Source organism: Brassica napus, chromosome A9 (genome assembly GCF_020379485.1).
Source record: "Brassica napus cultivar Da-Ae chromosome A9, Da-Ae, whole genome shotgun sequence".
Taxonomy (NCBI): domain Eukaryota; kingdom Viridiplantae; phylum Streptophyta; class Magnoliopsida; order Brassicales; family Brassicaceae; genus Brassica; species Brassica napus.
Window position 1 is genome coordinate 14447824 of NC_063442.1, and position 21309 is coordinate 14469132.

Sequence of the window (21309 nt, forward strand, 5' to 3'; positions counted from 1 at the left end):
TCACTGGTTAACAAACTAGATCTCGTGTCTCAACGGTTAGTATGTTGACAACGAAAGAGTGTCGATCGATGGTCCTATAGGGACATCGACCGATACACCTTTACCTACGTCGACCGATAGTCAGTTGAGGACATCGATCGACGGGTTCTAGCCAGGCCTATGCGCGAGTATGATATGCCCTATTAAGATACTAAATTGGCGGTTAGCCCTCTCTAGCAGTCCTAATATGATAGATAGATGTCAGGATGGGATAACAAGGGTGCTTGAGTATGCAATCTTATGATCATGTTCTAGTTAGCAAGGCTAAAACAAGCAATGAATACAAATCTATCATGAATATCACAACAAGGCAGATCTATAGTTTGGGACTAATCCCACAAACCTATCTGAACCCTGGATCTAATAAATGAACTACTCAGACATAGCAAAGCAATTCATGACAATGAAGAAATGGAAATTCATAGTATAGAAGAAAAGAAATGAAAACAAGGAGTTCCAATCACAAGTGATCTTCTCTCCAAAACTCTCTCTCTCTCTCTCAAAGTAAAACTGTAACAAAAAAATCTCTCTGCCGTCAAAACACTTAGGCAGTATATAATCTACTAGGTTAAAAACTCGTCAGGGCTTGGACTTGGGCTTCAAGTCCGCTGGATCCAAAATGTCGCATGTTCAATTTCTCGACATCGATCGATGGTACTTGTGTACATCGATCGATATTAATCTTCATTTGTCGAGGCATCTCATGGTGTCGATCGACAGCACTGGATGTGCATCGATCGATTGTTCTTCCTCTCGTCGACCTCTACATGGTCAGCTCGGATGAAATGTCTTTTAAGCTCCAAAATGCTCCAAAGTCATCGCTTTACTCCGTAATGCACCTGAACCTGAAAACATACCTAGAAGAGTAGAAAACATAGATATATATATATATAGTAAAACACCTATATACCATGGATGAAAACGGGTCAAATCCAAGGTATATCACTCTTCCAGCCGCTGGACCCTACCTCCGGCTGAGCCGTTTCTAGGGTGGGCAGGCTGTTAAACAGGAAAGTTAACTCTTTCCGGAATCCCGCCGACGTCTCCGGACTTCGTAACGTAGCCGTCAACCGCCATGTCCCGGTTCCAGAATTTTAACCAGATCCCCTTTCGAAGTTCGTGCATAAGCGCTATCAGACGGGTTTCCCCCGACTCTTAGGATCGACTAAGCCATGTGCAAGTGCCGTTCAAATGGAACCCTTTCCCTTCTTCGGCCTTCAAAGTTCTCATTTGAATATTTGCTACTACCACCAAGATCTGCACCGACGGCCGCTCCGCCCGGGCTCACGCCCTAGGTTTTGCAGCGACCGCTGCACCCTCCTACTCATCGAGGCCTGGCTCTTGCCCCGATGGCCGGGTATAGGTCGGCGCGCTTCAGCGCCATCCATTTTCGGGGCTAGTTGATTCGGCAGGTGAGTTATTACACAGTCCTTAGCGGATTTCAACTTCCATGTCCACCGTCCTGCTGTCTGAATCGACCAACACCCTTTGTCGTATCTAGGTTAGCGCGCAGTTGGGCACCGTAACCCGGCTTCCAGTTCATCCTACATCTCCAGTTCTGCTTACCAAAAATGGCCCACTTGGAGCTCTCGATTCCGTGGGATGGCTCAACAAAGCAGCCACCCCGTCCTACCAATTTAAAGTTTGAGAATAGGTCGAGGACATTGCATCCCCGATGCCTCTAATCATTGGCTTTACCCGATAGAACTCATTTCAGAGCTCCAGCTATCCTGAGGGAAACTTCGGAGGGAACCAGCTACTAGATGGTTCGATTAGTCTTTCATCCCTATACCCAAGTCAGATGAACGATTTGCACGTCAGTATCGCTGCGGGCCTCCACCAGAGTTTCCTCTGGCTTCGCCCCGCTCAGGCATAGTTCACCATCTTTCGGGTCCCGACAGGCATGCTCACACTCTAACCCTTCTCAGAAGATCAAGGTCGGTCGGCTGTGCACCCGTGAGGGATCCAGCCAATCAGCTTCCTTGCGCCTTACGGGTTTACTCACCCGTTGACTCGCACACATGTCAGACTCCTTGGTCCGTGTTTCAAGATGGGTCTAATGGGGAGCCCACAGGTTGACGCCCTGAGCATGAAGATGTCGAGGCACACCATGAGGCGCGTGCTGCAGACCACAATTAAGGCAGCGACGTCTCCGCGGGCGTAACAAAAGCCCGGGCTTAGGTCACCACCTTAATCTGCGTCGGTCCATGGCCCGAATCGATTGGCAGACCGGATTGCTCCGTTCCGCATCCGACCGGGATGAATCGCCGGCCCCCATCCGCTTCCCTCCCGACAATTTCAAGCACTCTTTGACTCTCTTTTCAAAGTCCTTTCCATCTTTACCTCGCGGTACTTGTTCTCTATCGGTCTCTCGCCCACATTTAGCCTTGGACAGAATTTACCGCCCGATTGGGGCTGCATTCCCAAACAACCCTACACGTAGACAGTGCCTCGTGGTGCGATAGGGTCTGGGCACGACGGGGCTCTCACCCTCTCTGGCGCCCCTTTCCAGGGAACTTGGGCCCGGTCCGTCGCTGAGGACACTTCTCCAGACTACAATTCTAACGCCAAAGACGTCCGATTTTCAAGTTGGGCTATTCCCGGTTCGCTCGCCGTTACTAAGGGAATCCTTGTTAGTTTCTTTTCCTCCGCTTATTGATATGCTTAAACTCAGCGGGTGATCCTGCCTGACCTGGGGTCGCGTTGAGGACTTTGGGTCATCAAGAGCTTTTGGACCGGAACGTCTGACTATATGACGAGAATTGAATTCACCACCGCATGTCAAGACGCTCCTGGCGTCCTTAGCTCGGATTTTGGCCAACCGCGTGCGGAAACACACGGGAGATCAGCTTCCGTCCCCTATCCTCGAGAGTATGGGGGGACGAATATTTGTGACACCCAGGCAGACGTGCCCTCAGCCAGAAAGCTTGGGGCGCAACTTGCGTTCAAAGACTCGATGGTTCACGGGATTCTGCAATTCACACCAAGTATCGCATTTTGCTACATTCTTCATCGATGCGAGAGCCGAGATATCCATTGCCGAGAGTCGTTTTAGACTTTACATTGCAGCACTATTTCCGAACAAACACCGTCTCCGGGTTGGCGAAAGCAGGCTGTTTAGTTGCATTTTCCTTGACACTTTTCGTGCCGGGCTTTGGTGATATCCGGAAGCTATGCGTACGATCCAACCAAAACTGAAGTCTTGGGCATGGATAACCACGGAATCGGCAGGCACAGTAAGAAACCGGCCTACCGAGAGTGATGTTTCATCGTTCTCAGGTCATTCTGTTTCCAGGGTACCACAATGATCCTTCCGCAGGTTCACCTACGGAAATCTTGTTACGACTTCTTCTTCCTCTAAATGATAAGGTTTAGTGGACTTCTCGCAACGTCGCAGACGGCAAACCACCTGTCACACCCCCAATCCTGGATAGGATTGTCGGGACGGCCATGGTTCGAGGGAAACGTACCAGCCGGCCTTAAGACCTTAAAGGCTAGCGTTCCATGGCCAAGATAGAAGGTTAAGGACGTCAGGATGCTGAGACTTAACCTTATAAGAGAAAGAAGTCAGCTAGGATAAGCTGTACAGAAGCTGGGCGATGCTTACAAGAAGCTCGATCAGCTAGACGTAGCTCGGTCAAGCTCAGCCTAGCTCGTTCCAAGTTAAATCAGCTCAACTGGCTGGACTACTAGCTCACTCAGCTGAGGCAGCTGGGAGTCAGCTCATCTCAGCTCGACGGACTGTTCGAGTTTTGGGCCGATGGTCCGGGTCCGGGTCAGTGGCGGGCCATGAGGTTCGGCCATGTAGTCCATGAGTCATTGAGCTCTTGTGGGCAGGCCGTGGGCTTGGTTACCAGGTCTTGGCTTGGGTTGGACGTGCCTATAAGGTCTGGAACCTTCAATTTCTGAACAGGTACGATCTGGACCGTTGATTGTAATCGATGGCCAACATCTGTCCCAAAAAGATGCTTCGAAGGGATGTGACTCTTCGCACATGACCTATGGTTCTCTATATAAAGGGGAGGACTTCCTGGGATTGTGAATTCATTCTCATTCAGTCTCATTCTGTCTGAGACAAAGGACACACGTCCTAAACAAAGGGATCCCCCAATGAGAAACGAGGATCCAAGCCGGAAGGGCAGAATCCGGGACCAAAACCATAAGGGCACTATCCGGTTCATGGTGAGTATGGCTTTAGCCATATGAGGCCGTGGCTTTTATAAGTCACTAAGGCCAATAGGAAGACCTATTCCTGGACGGAAATAGGCGCCAAGGACCAAGGGTGGTTAGGCGAGAGACGGACTGACCAATTGGTAAGGGCTATAGCGGCTGTGAGTGGTTCTATCTCTGTCTCTTTATATTATTATGTCTATATGATATATATATATATATATAGACCATATTACCACGTCGTAGACTATGGGGTCATGGTTGGTTACGTTGATTGCTAACCATAGCGGATAGGTTAGATCAAAAGGGTACTAGTCGCCAAAGGTTGCGTGTTGCCAAGTGTCATGAGTTACCAAAGGTTGTGAGATACCAAAGGATGCAAGTAACCAAAAGGTACGAGATACCAATGGTTGCAAGTATCAAAGGGTACGAGGACCAAAGGGTACCAATGACGGTGCATCGTGATCCAAGGTTGCGTGTTGCCAAGGATCATGTTGTGATCCAAGAGGTACGAACGTGTCGTGATCCAAGAGGTACGAACGTATCATGATCCATCGGATGTGAACGGTTCGTGACCGAAAGGGTACAAACGGGTTGGGACAGAAAGGGTACGAACGGAACGGGACCGAAAAGGGTACGAGTTGTTCAATGGTCACAAGGACACCAAATGCATTATGTTGGGCGTGGACCCACATGATGGCAATAAGTTGTTACAGGTCAATACATGAGTGTAAAGAAATAGCAAAGGCCTTAAGGCTAAGTGCAATCCGTACAACATGATTGATGTATGAACCATAATCCATGGTCAATGGATGAAGGTTCTGGCCGCAAAGGCTAAGTGGGATATCTTATGATCAACCTTTGGTTGGTTAGTAGAATAGGCGCCATATGTAGGGCGTAGACCCACATAATGGCAATGGAAGGCCGGTTATATCAGTACATGCTAAGTGGACGATGGCTTATCAAGTCTAGTGGTCGGATCATGTTTCATGACGATGGTTCGATGGCCGAACACTAGTATGTATAGTCACGTTGCTGGAGTAAGAGTATTGATGTGATGCTTCTAGATATCAACCTTGGTGTTAATAGCTTCGAGATTGGCTAAGAGTCATTACGAAGTGTGTGGCTAGTACTATGTGTCGTAGACCATAGATACTGAGCCTAAGTGTGATTGTTCAAGGAAGGCCGTGTAATATCTGATTATGGTTGAGTATGGACGACCTTACCTCTGAATGATGGTTCAAGGTGTCGGTCCTAACCTGATTAATGAATGCATCGGTTGGTATGAACAAATCATATATGTTGTCTGGGTTAAGTCCCAAGGCCGGTCAGGCCAGATGAAGACTCATCAGTTCCAAGTCATGTGAGGATGGTTGGTTGATTGACTTAGGATCTAATGAGCTTTGTCAGTCCAGAAGATGGACTTGGTACTATTGCCTATAAGGCAAAAGGATTTCGGATTGTGCATGAGCCGAGAAAGGCCATATGCAAACCCTTATCCTTTCAAAGACTTCTCAAAGGTTACTTATGTCTGTGGGGATGGTTGGTTTAATGACTAAGTACCTAGGGGAGTTGTTTGATGCAGGAGTCACGATAAGGACCTTAAGTAAGATCATTGAGTGATCGGGGTTCAGCTGTCAAGCAAGAGAAATTTGAGTCAATGGAGGACCGATGAGCTAATAAGCTCCATAGATGTGGCAAAGGTATGATCTAGCATTTACTTATGTAGATCTAAATAGAATGGTTTAGGGGAATGGAACCTCAGAATCGTATGGCTTGGTTTGGGTTTAGGATTGACCTTTAAGCTAAATGGTAGTTGAGTAAACTGACCAAGGCTAAGGTGATTCGACCAGACAAGTGTTAGATTGGTTTTAGACCAATGGTTAACTAGAGAATAATCCGCTGCGTATCTGTTGAAAGGATCTAAGCTATTAATGACTAAGGAAGTCTTTAGATAAGGTTTAAGTTAGCCCTCGCCTTTAGGCGATATTATAAATAAAGGGCAAAAATTAAGAGGTTCGGCCAGGAAGTGGACCGAGCGATGTAAGGCTTCGACCACGGCCTTGTCGGCCGGATCGGGGTATTACAAGTTGGTATCAGAGCATGCTTGATCCTGTTTAGGAAAACGCTCTAAGATTATGAGTTTCATACCGAAATTATTTCCAAAACTATGATGACTATGAAACCTTAGTTTGGGTGAGCCAAGAAAGAGTTGAGGAAAGCTAGGGTATCATGCTTGTGAATGTGGGAATTCTAAGATGAACCGGCTTAGCCAAGATACGTTTTCCAAGGGCAAGAACCTAAAAACAGAAAGGTTGGTCGATCTAGTATTTAGAAGTACTAGACGGGTTGGAAGGGATGGAATCAATGCAAGACTTGTTTATGGATGTCCTGAAAAAGGGAAGTAACATGGACCAGAGAGTGGCTTGGGTTGAAATAAACGTGCAGCATTCTACTGAAGTAAAGTGTTATCCCTTGATGGTCGTTCATAATAAGTAAAGCATATGCAATATTAAAATCTGACTCAAGGGAGACACTACATGACCAGTACACGAGTGGACTTCTGATCAGATGGATCAGTTAGGACTCGGTATAAGTCAAGGTAGGTTTCCATTTAACGAGTCAGATGGAATGAATCAATTCCAATCTGAATCCGTCCAAAGAAAGAATGAGGAAACTCAGGGTATTCGTTCCAATCTTTGGAAGAACATGATGTTAAGTATCATAGTATGATGGGGATTATAGTATATTATAATTGCTGTTGTGAATGGTGTGAGCATTTGCAATAGTAAGACGCTTTGGAGAATGGTATGGGAAGTTTTCCAAATATGTGATCGAACCGAAATCCTACTCATCTAGGTACCTAATGGTAGTGGAAGTATTAAGTGATAGGCGACGTCATGAGGGATGTTATGGGACGTTCTTTGTGGTGTGGTCATGAACTGAGATATTTTCCACAAGTGGATTTGTGGTGTGGAAACACACATACTTTTCGACACAAAGGCTACACATAGTTTTGTGAGTCCGGGACTGGTCGGAAAGAGTCTGTTCTGTCTGAGCTCTGGGATGATTCGAGACTAGTGAGGGCAGCCGATGGGCAAATAATGCATTCACTAGGGCTCAGGAAAAATATCCCGGTGATGATCCAGTAGAGAAATCTGCCTGTAGATCTGATTGAGAAAAATATCCACGCGCCTACAGAATCATGAGATGATCCTATGCATGAATCTGTTTGGGAAAGTATCGGGCCACTCTCGATTGCCACCAAGTTTGTGTGCAATTGGAGACTGGACCTCACCCGATCCAGTACAAAAGTCTGAGTCTGAGTCCGGCTCTAAGGAAAGAAGGGGTGTCAGCAGTCCAAGTGAATCGGATGCTTAGACAGGGTTGTGAAGTATTTTTTTACCACAACTACAACTATGGAGCACGGCAATTCTGTTGATCTGTCTGGGATCTCGTTGGTATCGAGATCCAATGAGTCCTGAGTCCGGCTTTAAGGAAAGTAGTGGTGTTTCGTGTGGATCGGATACTTAGACGGGATTGAGAAGTATTTTTGACCACAATTACCACTATGGAGCGCGGCAAATTCTGTTGATCTGAAAGATCTGTCTGAGGATCCGTTGGTGTCTAAGTTCCCAGATGTGTTCCGCTCGCTACAGGGTGTCCCCCCTGATAGGTCGGATCCATTAATGATTGAACTGGAACCAGGGGCAGCTCCGCTGTCCTAGAGTCTGTTTCTGATGGCTCCTGCCGAGATGGCCGAGCTGAAGTCGACCACGTCCGAGAGAGGACCATGGTCACAGTACAACCAAGTCGGAGATTGACCTAAGGTTGAGAAGAGAATGATCAAGTCCAGTAAGGGATGAGGATCAGGCCACGACCTATTCGGAGATGGACCTATGGTCGGGGTGAAATGGTCGAGTCCCTGAGTGGACCAGGACCGGAATACGATCACGTCCGTAAATGGACCAGGATCGAATTATGACAAAGTCCAGTGAAGGACAGAGGTCAAGTCTGAGGCGTTTTTAGTCTGGAGGGACTAAGATCGCAATGTGGCGAAGCCTGAAAAGGTTGTGGCTGGTTAAGGGGATGATCCAGTACGTTGTGGCTGAGGTCATGAACCTTATTGTCCATAAAGGACAAAAGAACCATAACAATCTGTTAGGAGTCGTTGTAGGACGAGCAGCCTAAAGATTGGAACGAGTTCATGAGGACTTGACTGGTACATCGAGTGGCGTGGGGATTGGCCAAATCTACTAAGGCTCGAGTATGCAGCAAGTTCCTAGGGACTTGTTATGATCTAGTCGTGGACTATGATCAGAGATAGAATAAAATCTGAAGAAGATGATATTCAAAAGAAAGACATAGACTTGTTGGATACTAGGACCGCAACCTGGAGAGTTCGTCTAGTGACACAAGGAATGTCTTTGGATGGAATTACAAGTATCACTTGAATGAATGCTTGATGGACCCTCCACTGTGGTCGAAGTACACCAGTAAGGGTGCCATAAGCAAAACCAGAAGGACCCCTTGATAGGATTGTTTGTGGTTAAATCCTTATCAAGTAAGGGAGACTTGTACAACGATGGTCAAAGGAATTTGATCATCGAAGTGGTTTTTGTTGTTCTGAATCAGGCTTGTTCTATTCCCTTATCAAGACTAGAATAAGTTCGGTTGGAATATTTTGTCTTAAGACAAGGTATAATCATCACCGGATTCGAGGACGAATCCATTTCAAGTGGTGGAGACTTATCACGCCCCCAATCCTGGATAGGATTGTCGGGACGGCCATGGTTCGAGGGAAACGTACCAGCCGGTCTTAAGACCTTAAGGCTAGCGTTCCATGGCCAAGATAGAAGGTTAAGGACGTGAGGATGCTGAGACTTAACCTTATAAGAGAAAGAAGTCAGCTAGGATAAGTTGTACAGAAGCTGGGCGATGCTTACGAGAAGCTCGATCAGCTAGACGTAGCTCGGTCAAGCTCAGCCTAGCTCGTTCCAAGTTAAATCAGCTCAACTAGCTGGACTACTATCTCACTCAGCTGAGGCAGCTGGGAGTCAGCTCATCTCAGCTCGACGGACTGTTCGAGTTTTGGGCCGATGGTCCGGGTCCGGGTCAGTGGCGGGCCATGAGGTCCGGCCATGTAGTCCATGAGTCGTTGGGCTCTTGTGGGCAGGCCGTGGGCTTGGGTACCAGGTCTTGGCTTGGGTTGGACGTGCCTATAAGGTCTGAAACCTTCTATTTCTGAACAGGTACGATCTGGACCGTTGATTGTAATCGATGGCCAAGATCTGTCCCAAAAGGATGCTTCGAAGGGATGTGACTCTTCGCACATGACCTTTGGTTCTCTATATAAAGGGGAGGACGTCCAGGGATTATGAATTCATTCTCATTCAGTCTGAGACAAAGGACATACGTCCTAAACAAAGGGATCCCCCAATGAGAAACGAGGATCCAAGCCGGAAGGGCATAATCCGGGATCAAAGCCATAAGGGCACGATCCGGTTCATGGTGAGTATGGCTTTAGCCATATGAGGCCGTGGCTTTTATAAGTCACTAAGGCCAATAGGAAGACCTATTCCTGGAGGGAAATAGGCGCCAAGGACCAAGGGTCCAAGGGTGGTTAGCCGAGAGACGGACTGACCGATCGGTAAGGGCTATAGCGGCTGTGAGTGGTTCTATCTCTGTCTCTTTATATTATTATGTCTATATGATATATATATATATATATATATATGGAACGTGATAGTTAACCATATTACCACGTTATAGACCCTGGGTCATGGTTGGTTACGTTGATTGCTAACCATAGCGGATAGGTTGGATCAAAAGGGTACTAGTCGCCAAAGGTTACGTGTTGCCAAGGGTCATGAGTTACCAAGGTTGTGAGATACCAAAGGATGCAAGTAACCAAAAGGTACGAGATACCAAGGGTTGCAAGTATCAAAGGGTACGAGGACCAAAGGGTACCAATGACCAAAGGGTGCATCGTGATCCCAAGGATGCAATGTATCGTGATCCAAGATCTGCGATCATGTCGTGATCCAAGAGTTACGAACGTGTTGTGATCCAAGAGGTACGAAAGTGTCGTGATCCAAGAGGTACGAACGTGTCGTGATCCATCGGATGTGAACGGTTCGTGACCGAAAGGGTACAAACGGGTCGGAACTGAAAGGGTACGAACAGAACGGGACCGAAAAGGGTACGAGTGGTTCGATGGTCACAAGGACACCACATGCATTATGTTGGGCGTGGACCCACATGATGGCAATAGGTTGTCCTACAGGTCAATACATGATTGTAAGGAAATAGCGAAGGCCTTAAGGATAGGGCAATCCATACAACATGATTGATGTATGAACCATAATCCATGGTCAATGGATGGATGGTTCTGGCCGCAAAGGCTAAGTGGGATATCTTACGATCAACCTTGGGTTGGTAAGTAGGATAGGCGCCATATGCCTCATGTAGGGCGTAGACCCACATGATGGCAATGGAAGGCCGGTTATATCAGTACATGCTAAATGGACGATGGCTTTTCAAGTCTAGTGGTCGTATCAAGTTTCATGACGATGGTTTGATGGCCGAACACTAGTATGGATAGTCACGTTGCTGGAGTAAGAGTATTGATGTGATGCTTCTAGATATCAACCTTGGTGTTAATAGCTTCGAGATTGGCTAAGAGTCATGACGAAGTGTGTGGCTAGTACTATGTGTCATAGACCATAGATACTGAGCCTAAGTTTGATTGTTCAAGGAAGGCCGTGTAAGATCTGATCATGGTTGAGTATCGACGACCTTACCTCTGAATGATGGTTTAAGGTGTCGGTCCTAACCTGATTAATGAATGCATCGGTTGGTATGAACAAATCATATATGTTGTCTGGGTTAAGTCCCAAGGCCGGTCAGGCCAGATGATGACTCATCAGTTCCAAGTCATGTGAGGATGGTTGGTTGATTGACTTAGGATCTAATGAGCTTTGTCAGTCCAGAAGATGGACTTGGTACTATTGCCTATAAGGCAAAAGGATTTCGGATTGTGCATGAGCCGAGAAAGGCCAGATGCAAACCCTTATCCTTTCAAAGACTTCTCAAAGGTTACTTATGTCTGTGGGGATGGTTGGTTGAATGACTAAGTACCTAGGGGAGTTGTTTGATGCATGAGTCACGATAAGGACCTTAAGTAAGATCATTAAGTGATCGGGGTTCAGCTGTCAAGCAAGAGCAATTTGAGTCAATGGAGGATCGATGAGCTAATAAGCTCCATAGATGTGGCAAAGGTATGATCTAGCATTTACTTATGTAGATCTAGATAGAATGGTTTAGGGGAATGGAACCTCAGAATCGTATGGCTTGGTTTGGGTTTAGGATTGACCTTTAAGCTAATTGCTAGTTGAGTAAACTGACCAAGGCTAAGGTGATTCGACCAGACAAGTGTTAGATTGGTTTTAGACCAATGGTTAACTAGAGAATAATCCGCTGCGTATCTGTTGAAAGGATCTAAGCTATTAATGACTAGGGAAGTCTTTATCTAAGGGTTAAGTTAGCCCTCGCCTTTAGGCGATATTATAAATAAAGGGCAAAAATTAAGAGGTTCGGCCAGGAAGTAGACCGAGTGATGTAAGGCTTCGACCACGGCCTTGTCGGCCGGATCGGGGTGTTACACCACCCACGTCGCCGCGATCCGAACACTTCACCGGATCATTCAATTGGTAGGAGCGACGGGCGGTGTGTACAAAGGGCAGGGACGTAGTTAATGGGAGCTGATGACTCGCGCTTACTAGGAATTCCTCGTTGAAGACCAACAATTCCAATGATCTATCCCCATCACGATGAAATTTCAAAGATTACTCGGGCCTGTGGGTCAAGGTGTGAACTCGTGGATTATATCAGTGTAGCACGCGTGCGGCCCAGAACATCTAAGGGCATCACAGACCTGTTATTGCCTCAAACTTCCTTGGCCTAAACGGCGATAGTCCCTCTAGGAAGCCGACCGTGAAGGGATGCCTCCACGTAGCTAGTTAGCAGGCTGAGATCTCGTTCGTTACTGGAATTAACCAGACAATTCGCTCCACCAGCTAAGAACAGCCATGCACCACCACCCATAGAATCAATAAAGAGCTCTCAGTCTGTCAATCCTTACTATGTTTGGACCTGGTAAGTTTCCCCGTGTTGAGTCAAATTAAGCCGCAGGCTCCACTCCTTATGGTGCCCTTCCGTCAATTCCTTTGAGTTTCAGCCTTGCGACCATACTCCCCCGGAACCCAAAAACTTTTATTTCTCATAAGGTGCCAGCGGAGTCCTAAAAAGCAACATCCGCTGATCCCTGGTCGGCATCGTTTATGGTTAAGACTAGGACGGTATCTGATCGTCTTCGAGCCCCCAACTTTCGTTCTTGATTAATGAAAACATCCTTGGCAAATGCTTTCGCAGTTGTTCATCTTTCATAAATCCAAGAATTTCACCTCTGACTGTGAAATACGAATGCCCCCGACTGTAACACCCCCGGGCCGTCCTAGGCTGGACCAACCCGGAACGTCCCGGAAGCATTACAAGGGTTGACAGTACCGCAGTCGTACCAGTTAAGACTTCAAAACAAATTCAAAGTCTCGACCAGTCCGACCACTGTACCGTCCCTCTCAACCTCGGCCTAAGGCTTGCCAACCCGTACCTCGGTCAAGAGTTGTGTTAAGTTCGGACTAAACTCAAATATCATCGTTCCACGGGGATTTTATTAAAACAAACATAATTTTATTTATTTTACAAAGTCGGGAACTCGACTAAAGTCCTTAAAGATAAACGCAGCAGAAAATAAAACAAACGAGTCAACGGGTACCCATGAAAAACAAAACGAGTTAAAACATCAACATCTTGCACCTTGCAAACAACAACGGAAATCTACGACTGGCCTCATCCTCCACACCCCGCAAACGCCCAATCCCCTAAGGTTACCTGCATAGTAGAAGAGGGAATGAGTAATCGTTCACTAACCAGATACTTCTTCCCCCGAACCTGTTGTTGACAAGCCAAGGGACCCAAAGCGAACCAGAACCATAAAAGAAGAGCCATAACCGCTTCAGCCTGAATACCTTAAGCATAATGTTAAACAACAAATATATCTGGTCATGTACATCTCGATCTTAAATTCAAATTACGAACTACAGCAGGATGCATATATAGTCTATAAGAAACTTGGTTACATCATTCAAACAATTAATCATAGTGAAAATGTTTCTGAAACCCGAAAATGATGAAAACGTTTTCCAGAAACCGTATATAACAACTTCGAAACAAAATGTGTAAATTTTAGAAAAAAGGAAAAAAAAAGAACAAAATGTATAAATAATTGACTGGAGTCGTACATAACCATAATTATAGAAATCTTGTGATAGATTATCGTTGATCCCTAAAAAGCGACTAGTGACTATTGAGTCATGATTTCGATGGATGATAAACGTCAATAATTGCTACTATACTTGAGTTCTTGATTCTTTTTTTAATCCAACAAAAACAAAGTAAGGCTCCGAATGTTTTAATCCGTCCCGCCTCGCCATACAATTAACAGTAACAAAAATCTTTGCATATACCATATATTTATATGTTTTTATAACTATTAAAACCGCATCGCAGTTAAACCGCTTAACTCGCAATTATCATTCGGAACCTATTTCCTTCTATCCAAGGTTGAAAACAAAAAAAAATACATCAAATGTATAATATATATTTATTCATAGGGTTAAACTTATTATCGAACTAGATTTATAACTGCTTTTCATGGTATATACATATGGTATAACTGGATTCGCTGCAGTGACATTTTTTCCGAAGCAGCCACACAGTGCATAATCTTTTCTTTTGGTGTAATTGATTATATTAAAAACTAAAAACTCAATGAACTAAGGCAATTATAATAGGAGGAAAAATTAATGAAAAACTAAAAAATGAAAATAACCAAAACATGACAAAAGATAGACAATGGCTAAGGATAAAAAAAAATTAATAGAGAAGTTCACTTATATTCCGAGAGCATGCATTCGAAAGAACACGTTAAAATCTAGATCGACGTTGAAGAATCCAATCGAAAGATTTTAAAAGCAGCTGGAACCTATTTCTACAGATATATAAATCTTCCGACGTTGCAGTGAGGTGCGGAGAGACTGCTGAAATAGGACTACAAACAAAATCGTCGATGGTACAACTTCTGAAAAATAGTAGTTCACAGAGTCGAGAAACGCTGAGCTTAAGTTACACGCTGCAGTGAGATGCGTAGGTACATAACCAAGACTGAATAATAACAAACTAGGTTTATATTATAACTGTATATATTACATTTGCTTACTGCTTTTTGTTTTCTTTTGAAAAAGGCCTACTGCTATTTTGCTCATAATCTTATTTGTCTACGCGTTCGCATCTTCATATCCAAGAGGTTTCTATGTACAAGATTTTGTAAAGCTTTTTAAATATATTTGAAATTTTAGTATATTTTCTTTTATATTTTCAAGCCTTACTGTAAATTACCTAAATTACTTAGCAGCCAACCACCACTTTGATACGAGACAAAATTCGAAGCTTACACAAAAATACATGTCCTCAGTTGATATTTACGACCAGTTGTTTTGTGGAATATGCATGTGCGGATGCACCAAACTTCTTAAAGATGGTGCGTAGGAATTTTCATTCACTATCTTTGTTTGAATTTATATTTCTTTTTCTTTTTGTTCAAATAATTGTTTGTTGAACAGTTAATTATCGTATAAAAACTGAAAAGCATAATATTAAACATTATTGAAATCTACTCAACGCTAACAAATTGTATAACAATTATATCATAAAAAGGACAAAAATTGTTATACATGAATACGTGTATTAAGGCTACAATTTTAAAGTTACAGAAAACTACAGATCTCACAGCTCAGATCGTTAAGGGCAGCTGTCTCAAACAAGCAAACCCACAAATGTCTATGAGATCGACCTGCAAACATGATGTTTTTTATTGATGTTAAAAATATTAGTATTATTTTTCAATTTTGTATATTCAATTTGCTAGTGATATTATATTGCTGTTTCTTTGTAAATTAATTGTAGTCTATAATAGAGACCACAATTCTTGTGTAAGAACAATGAATTGAATAAATCTATATATTTTTTTTCTATAAGAACTAACTGTAAAATGCTTAAACAAGAAATTCTTTTTACTGAATCTGTAATATGTGGGTCTCTAACCATAAATACTAACAGTTTTGTTGTACCTAAAGGTCCTAAACTAGTTTAGTTTTGTTGTCGGGTGTTTTAAAACGGATTAATCAGTTTTTATTAATTTTGTTGAGTAATTTTTACACTTAAATCTAGTTCTTATATTATTATTCATCTTAGTTGAGTCTGTATATTGATGACAAAAAAAATTGATTATTCATCTTTGTTACAGTATAATTTTAACATGGACAATAATTATATTCACTTTTCAAATGTAAACGAACTAGAATAGGTCGTCTAAGGTATTAATTTATGAGATTGTTGACCTTTTCCGTAGTTTAGACAGGTTTTTTTGTTAGGGTGTGTGACAACATAGGAAGAAAGTTTTCTTTTTTAGATATATGAAAAAGGTAAGTAACTAAATACATAAAAGAGTTGAGCACAAAGAATTTGATTGAAAATAGTCAAATACCATACTGTATATTAGTATACATTAAAATTTACAGTCTCATATTTGGGAACACAAGTTGCTTTACTTCAAACGGCAACAACTGACTTCAATCAAACCGAAGTAATATCAACAATATATGCATAATATAAACCCTTTGAACCTATATATCAAACCGACGCAAGCCATGGGCAATGTACGTACCCATTTGGTATGACATCAAACAGGTCAAAGGAAACCAAACATCAAACTTCTTTCTCTTCATCATCTTAGGTGAGAAGGAGACAAACTAGACCTTAAACCGGCTCAAGTAAACCAAAATTTTATTGGTTATCTTCAGTCATGTGTGGGATCCTAAACCGAAGTTGCAGTGGGTAACTCGTTGGTGCTGGTTTCCAATAAGTCTAGAAGAGTAATCCTTCCACTATTGGTTTTGTCAAGCCTGTCAAACTGGTTCCCGATCGGATCAATGTCCTTATCGGTTATCTTCTCCATCTTCTTTAGTTTGTATATCACAAACTCTGCTTTACTGCAAAACCAAGATGATCATTAGACCAAACATCATGACATTAGTTTGAAACTTTACTAACAACATGAGTACCTAACGCAGCCATTGTGGTCGATATCAGCAGCAAAGAACTGAGAGATAGACATGTTCTCACCAAGAACTCTCTTCGCCCTCTCCCTATTCCTCTTATCAACCCTCGCCTCAGCTAAATATAAAAACGCCCTCGCAACAGCCAGAGTAGACACGAGCAACCACACCGCAGCGAGAAGCCTACCGGGCAAAGTCTTAAACGCCCTGTCTCCATACCCAACCGTAGTAACCGACATAACCGAGAAATAAAACGAATCCAACCAATCAATCCTCTCCACAAAATGCATAATCAAAACCCCAAACCCAAGACACAACATCACAACACCCAAAGCCAACCCAACCTTCAACCTAATCCTCATCCTCCCTTTCTTCACATCGATTATATAAGACCTCTTCCTCTCCGGCTCATCGAAGCTATCGTTCTTCGCGGCTTCTAGCATATAGTTTTCTTGAAGATCAAGAACGTAACTAACCATCGCGCTTAGTAATATATCCACGAAACCAAACCCGACGAGGACGAACAAGATAGAGAACACCTTTGTCAGGACCGTATCTGGAGTTATGTCGCCGTAGCCGATCGTGCACATAGTGACGATGCAAAAGTATAAACCGTCGACGACGGGGTGAGTGTGGACCACCGAGTAGCTGTCCCGGTTCAGCCAGTAGATAAGCACGCCTAAGGAGAGGTAGACGACGAGGAGAGCAACGGCTTGTCTCACGACGGACTTGGAGTCTGCTCTCTCCGTTTTGAGATCGAACGGGTGTGTCAGGTCGTTGATGGCGACCATGGCGGGAGCTGTTTTAGAGCGGTGGAAGGTCGGTTTGGTTTTTTTAGGGGGTAAGTTGTGTTCCGGAGGCGGGAGGAGGATGTCGACGGTGGAGGTGTCGGGGGAGGAGGACGGTGGCGAGAGGTTTTGAGAAATGGCGTCGATGAGGAGAGAGGAGTCGCGTTGGGAGCGAGGGAACGGGCCGAAGATTAAACGGTTTTTGAACTCAGTTGGTGTCATGGGAGTTATCGGGACCGTTACGTCGTCGTTTTCGGGTAAGGGAAAGAGAGGCGGTTGTGGTGGGTTGGTTCTTGGGCTGAGAAGGTATTGGAGTAACGGGTCAATCTCGTTGGCCATGGTCGGAGAAGATAAAAAGGACGAAGCTCTTTCTTTCGAGGGCTCTACAAAGATCAAACCGTGGCTTATTCTTGTGGAGAATCGTTCATAGGGACTGTTGATTATTATAGGATGATAGGTATTAGTTTGCGATGTTGACAGATTTTAATAAAGGGATTAGTTTGACAACGCCGTATTTTGATTGACACGATTCTTTCTTTTCATAGTTGTTTGTGTATGTGTTATGTTGTTTACAGCTCTTTTGTATTCTTATTTAGATGGTGATTAGATTCTTGTAACTATTTTATCAACGAACCATGTGTTGTTGATCATTTATAAATTAGCACCATAACTTTCATTTGTTTCAATCGAGCCAGAGAACTTGAACCGAATTCAACGCATAATATATTATTCTATAGTTTTTAGGGTGAATTTTATATATACTTGAAAAACTTGAAAATTATGGAAAAAATAGTTATAACCAAATTTGAATTCGGTTTCAAATAAGTATCCAAAATATTCAAAAGTTTTAATAACATAAACCAAATCCATATAATTAAATTCAATCTGTTTAGATTAATATTAACTTATTAAGTGATTTGGTGATTTCATGTATTTTTACTAGGATCTATAGTTAGTATGATAGATGTGGCTATTAGCTATCTGTCAATCAGTATTAATGAAAAATGTTTAGATTATTGGAAATTTGAAAATCATACAAGTTGGTATTGTTATGGGTGAGATACGTTAGTATTAGAAATGAAGGGGTCAAAACGTATAAACTATGGAAATATATACCAAGTTAGTGCATATCATATAAATCAATTGAAGGGTCAACTTTGTTTGTCAGCTCTCAGCGACACCTTGTCACTTTCTAGCTGCGAGTGACAAACGGCACGACGTGTCGTTTTCGCCGTCCCAGATTACGTTGTTTCGGCGATTTTGAGCATTTCTTACACCTTTTTCTATAATATCATTTGACACCTTACTCATTTTGAGAAACAATCAATCATAAAGAATATTTCTATTGACAGTTTCATCAGATAAAGCAAGTGATTTAAAAAAAAATGATTTATCGTAATGATAGTATTAACAACAAAAAAAAAGCATAGAACGTAGTATATCCAGAAAACGTTATCAGAGTATTTTCGAAGGCACAAACAAAGTAGCTTAAAGCCATCTAAAGAAAGTCATCAGTTCTGATATGGTTGATTTTTGATTACTCTAGTTGTCTCTTGGCCGTGACCGTTGTTGGGTTTCGTCAGATGGATCACTCCTATCGTTTTGTTGGTTGGGTTTCGTCAGATGGATCACTCCCATCGTTTTGTTGGTCCATAGATGCATAGACATCATTCCAAATTTGCTGTTCTTGTGGGCTGTGGCTGGAACTAGGTCGCCACGCATTGAAGTCTCCACTCTGAGAACAAAACAACGAGCAAGCGAAAATAGAAAGCAAGAGTTACGGAACATACCAAACCGAAATTTTCAAAGGCTCAAAGATTTGATGGGTTTCACCTGATGCGGCTGAATCGATGGCAAGTAGTTGCTTGAGACACCACCTTCATAGCCAAACCTCGAGTTTGCTGGGTTATTATCACTCCACGTGCCAAAGGTGTTAGCAGAACCGTAAGCAGAAGGAACCATAGAGGCAGCTGAGTACTGAGGCATGTTGTAGCTGCCGTGCTGTTCTGGCCGCCAGTAAGGAAATGTCATCATGTTACTACGACCATGTTGCTGAAATGCTGCTGCTGACTGAGGAGGCATGTTGTAGATGGCGTTCTGTTCTGGTCGCCAGTAAGGAGATGTCACCATAGTAACATAATGCGCCATGTTACTAGTAGTACTACCACCATGTTGCTGTAATGGTAGTACTGCTGATGGTGGCAAGTAAGGAGGTCTCGTGATATTACCATACTGCCCTGAAGGAGGTCTCTGTGTCTGTGGTAGGTTCATGGCTTGTTGGTTCCTCTGTGTCTGCGGTAGGTTCCTCTGTGTCTGTGGTAGGTTCATGGCTTGTTGGTTCCTCTTTGGTACAAAGTCAGTGGATGTTATCAATGCCTGCGCCAAAAAATGAAAATCAAAACTAAAAGTATGAAAGAGAAGTAGTTTTAAAGAATGTAAAAAAAATAAATATTAATGGATTATGAGAAAAAGAGTTTACCTTGGTCATGGGAACCGATAGGCTACGAGAAGGTGAAGATGCAGTAGTAGTAATGCTTTGTCTTGTAGGCATTGGCTGATTCACCGACTCATGAGTTCCAGACTGCACATGTTCTGCTTCAAGATGGTCTGAGGAGGAGGGATCTCTGTGAAATAAAAAAAAACATTTAAGAGATTATTAATAGAGCAAATAAAAAATGGAGAGGAAGCTAGAGAAGCAGACTTACATTTTGCTCAGCTCTTTTGAGTCGTCAACATTCTCTATAGGGAGTAGAGAGAGAGGCATTTTAAGTCGATCTCTTGTTTCATCATAGTCACTAGATGTGTAATCAATTGAATTAGTAACGTCTTCATCATCAGGCAAGGGACGGTCATTCTCGACAGGAGCTTTAGTTACACTCTCGTTGATAACTAAATTATATCTCCTCTTCAAAGCATCATCCATTGTTGGCGCCCCAAAACGGCAAAACATCTCGTATTCACCTGAATTTACTGGCACACTCTTGGTTTCAACATTTGTTATGTCACTGCAAAGAAAAAAAAAGGAATGTTAATGTTAGAAAGCGAGATACAACCATTGATTGGTACCAAGCAGATTAATAATACCTAGAAGATGGCTGAAATGTTGCTTCAACCGAGGTTACAGGCACATTACTAGTAGTAGATGAAACAGCGAATAGTTGATTAGTACTGGTTCCTTGCTCATTACTCGTCTCTGAACCAACAACAACCACAAAGATCAAGTCTTTTTGCATCACATGATCGATCATCTAAGATAAAAGCTTGTTAATTTTCACTACCTTGATCACTACTAATATTCTGGATGCTTCTATCAACTCCTTGAGAGCAAGAAGATGACGTGTCCGTGGTCTTGCAAATAATAAGCAAACAAGGAGAGAGAGAAGGTGAAACTTTTAAGTTTTAAGATTAAAGATTCACGAACAGAAGGGTCTGTTGATTATGTTTCTTCTAATTATACCTCTTTCTTCTCGCCTAGGGGGCTCTCATCTTCATGAACAGGAGGTAACGAAGCAATATCAACTTGATGGACAAGCAAATATATAACTCAGAAGCAAAAACATTCGATGGATATATTAAACACAAAGAAAACATACAAGATAAATGCACTGTCGAAGAAGAAGACGAAAGAAAAGGAAGAAACCTTGAGAACGAAGAACGTCCGATATTTCCTGCAACAGCTCATCCATCTCTCCCGCTTCCGCCAGATTACCATCGGCGTTTACGTTGCCGTCTTCCTCTTTCGGCGCCATTTTTGTCGAAACTTGTCAGAGCTTTCTTTCTTTGTTTCACAGTCGCATGCAAGACGAAGGAACAAACCTTCTTGTTTCCTTTCCTTTCCCTCTCTCTCACTCTTTCAGTCTTTGAGCTATATATATATAGGTTTTTGGGATACGAGAAAAAAATGTATATTCAAATTAAGTAGACTTTATTGAAGAAACTAGTGACGGTGACCATCAGTTCCATTCCAATTGTAGTCAACGTGCTCATTGTAATTTTTGGGTAACTCTTTCTATACTATTAACACATGAACTCTTTTTAAGATTTACCCTTTATTTGCTTTGAACATCACATCTTCT

The 21309-nt window shown here is 43.1% G+C and overlaps 2 protein-coding genes and 1 non-coding gene across 3 annotated transcripts; all 3 read right to left on the reverse strand.

Annotated features, from left to right (window-relative positions):
• Positions 1-2931: 2931 nt before the first annotated feature.
• Positions 2932-3087, reverse strand: LOC125578690. Its single transcript, XR_007316773.1, has one exon. It is a non-coding gene; the product is annotated as a 5.8S ribosomal RNA (ribosomal RNA).
• Positions 3088-15836: 12749 nt separating this feature from the next.
• LOC106364433 (two-pore potassium channel 2) lies at positions 15837-18092 on the reverse strand. Its single transcript, XM_022692770.2, has 2 exons — positions 16452-18092; positions 15837-16379 (listed from the first exon to the last, which is right to left on the reverse strand). Exons 1-2 carry the CDS (start codon positions 17570-17572, stop codon positions 16205-16207), a joined length of 1296 nt encoding a protein of 431 aa, XP_022548491.2. The 5' UTR covers positions 17573-18092; the 3' UTR covers positions 15837-16204.
• A 590-nt stretch (positions 18093-18682) lies between these two features.
• On the reverse strand, positions 18683-21144 carry LOC106416973. Its single transcript, XM_022692766.2, has 8 exons — positions 20874-21144; positions 20691-20752; positions 20512-20581; positions 20318-20426; positions 19939-20238; positions 19713-19857; positions 19067-19609; positions 18683-18968 (listed from the first exon to the last, which is right to left on the reverse strand). The coding sequence occupies exons 1-8, from the start codon at positions 20980-20982 to the stop codon at positions 18828-18830; spliced, it is 1479 nt and encodes a 492-aa protein (XP_022548487.1). The 5' UTR covers positions 20983-21144; the 3' UTR covers positions 18683-18827.
• Positions 21145-21309: the final 165 nt, after the last annotated feature.

Bases quoted from the DNA above. Each gene is read 5' to 3' on its own strand.
- LOC106364433 (XM_022692770.2), bottom strand. From the start codon at position 17,572: ATGGCCAACGAGATTGACCCGTTACTCCAATACCTTCTCAGCCCAAGA. The intron at 16,380-16,451 runs GTACTCATGTTG...TTGGTTTTGCAG, and splicing joins GACCACAATGGCTGCGTTAG to TAAAGCAGAGTTTGTGATAT.
- LOC106416973 (XM_022692766.2), bottom strand. From the start codon at position 20,982: ATGGCGCCGAAAGAGGAAGACGGCAACGTAAACGCCGATGGTAATCTG. The intron at 20,753-20,873 runs GTTTCTTCCTTT...TTGTCCATCAAG, and splicing joins GGACGTTCTTCGTTCTCAAG to TTGATATTGCTTCGTTACCT. The intron at 18,969-19,066 runs GTGAAACCCATC...TTTTGTTCTCAG, and splicing joins CATCGATTCAGCCGCATCAG to AGTGGAGACTTCAATGCGTG.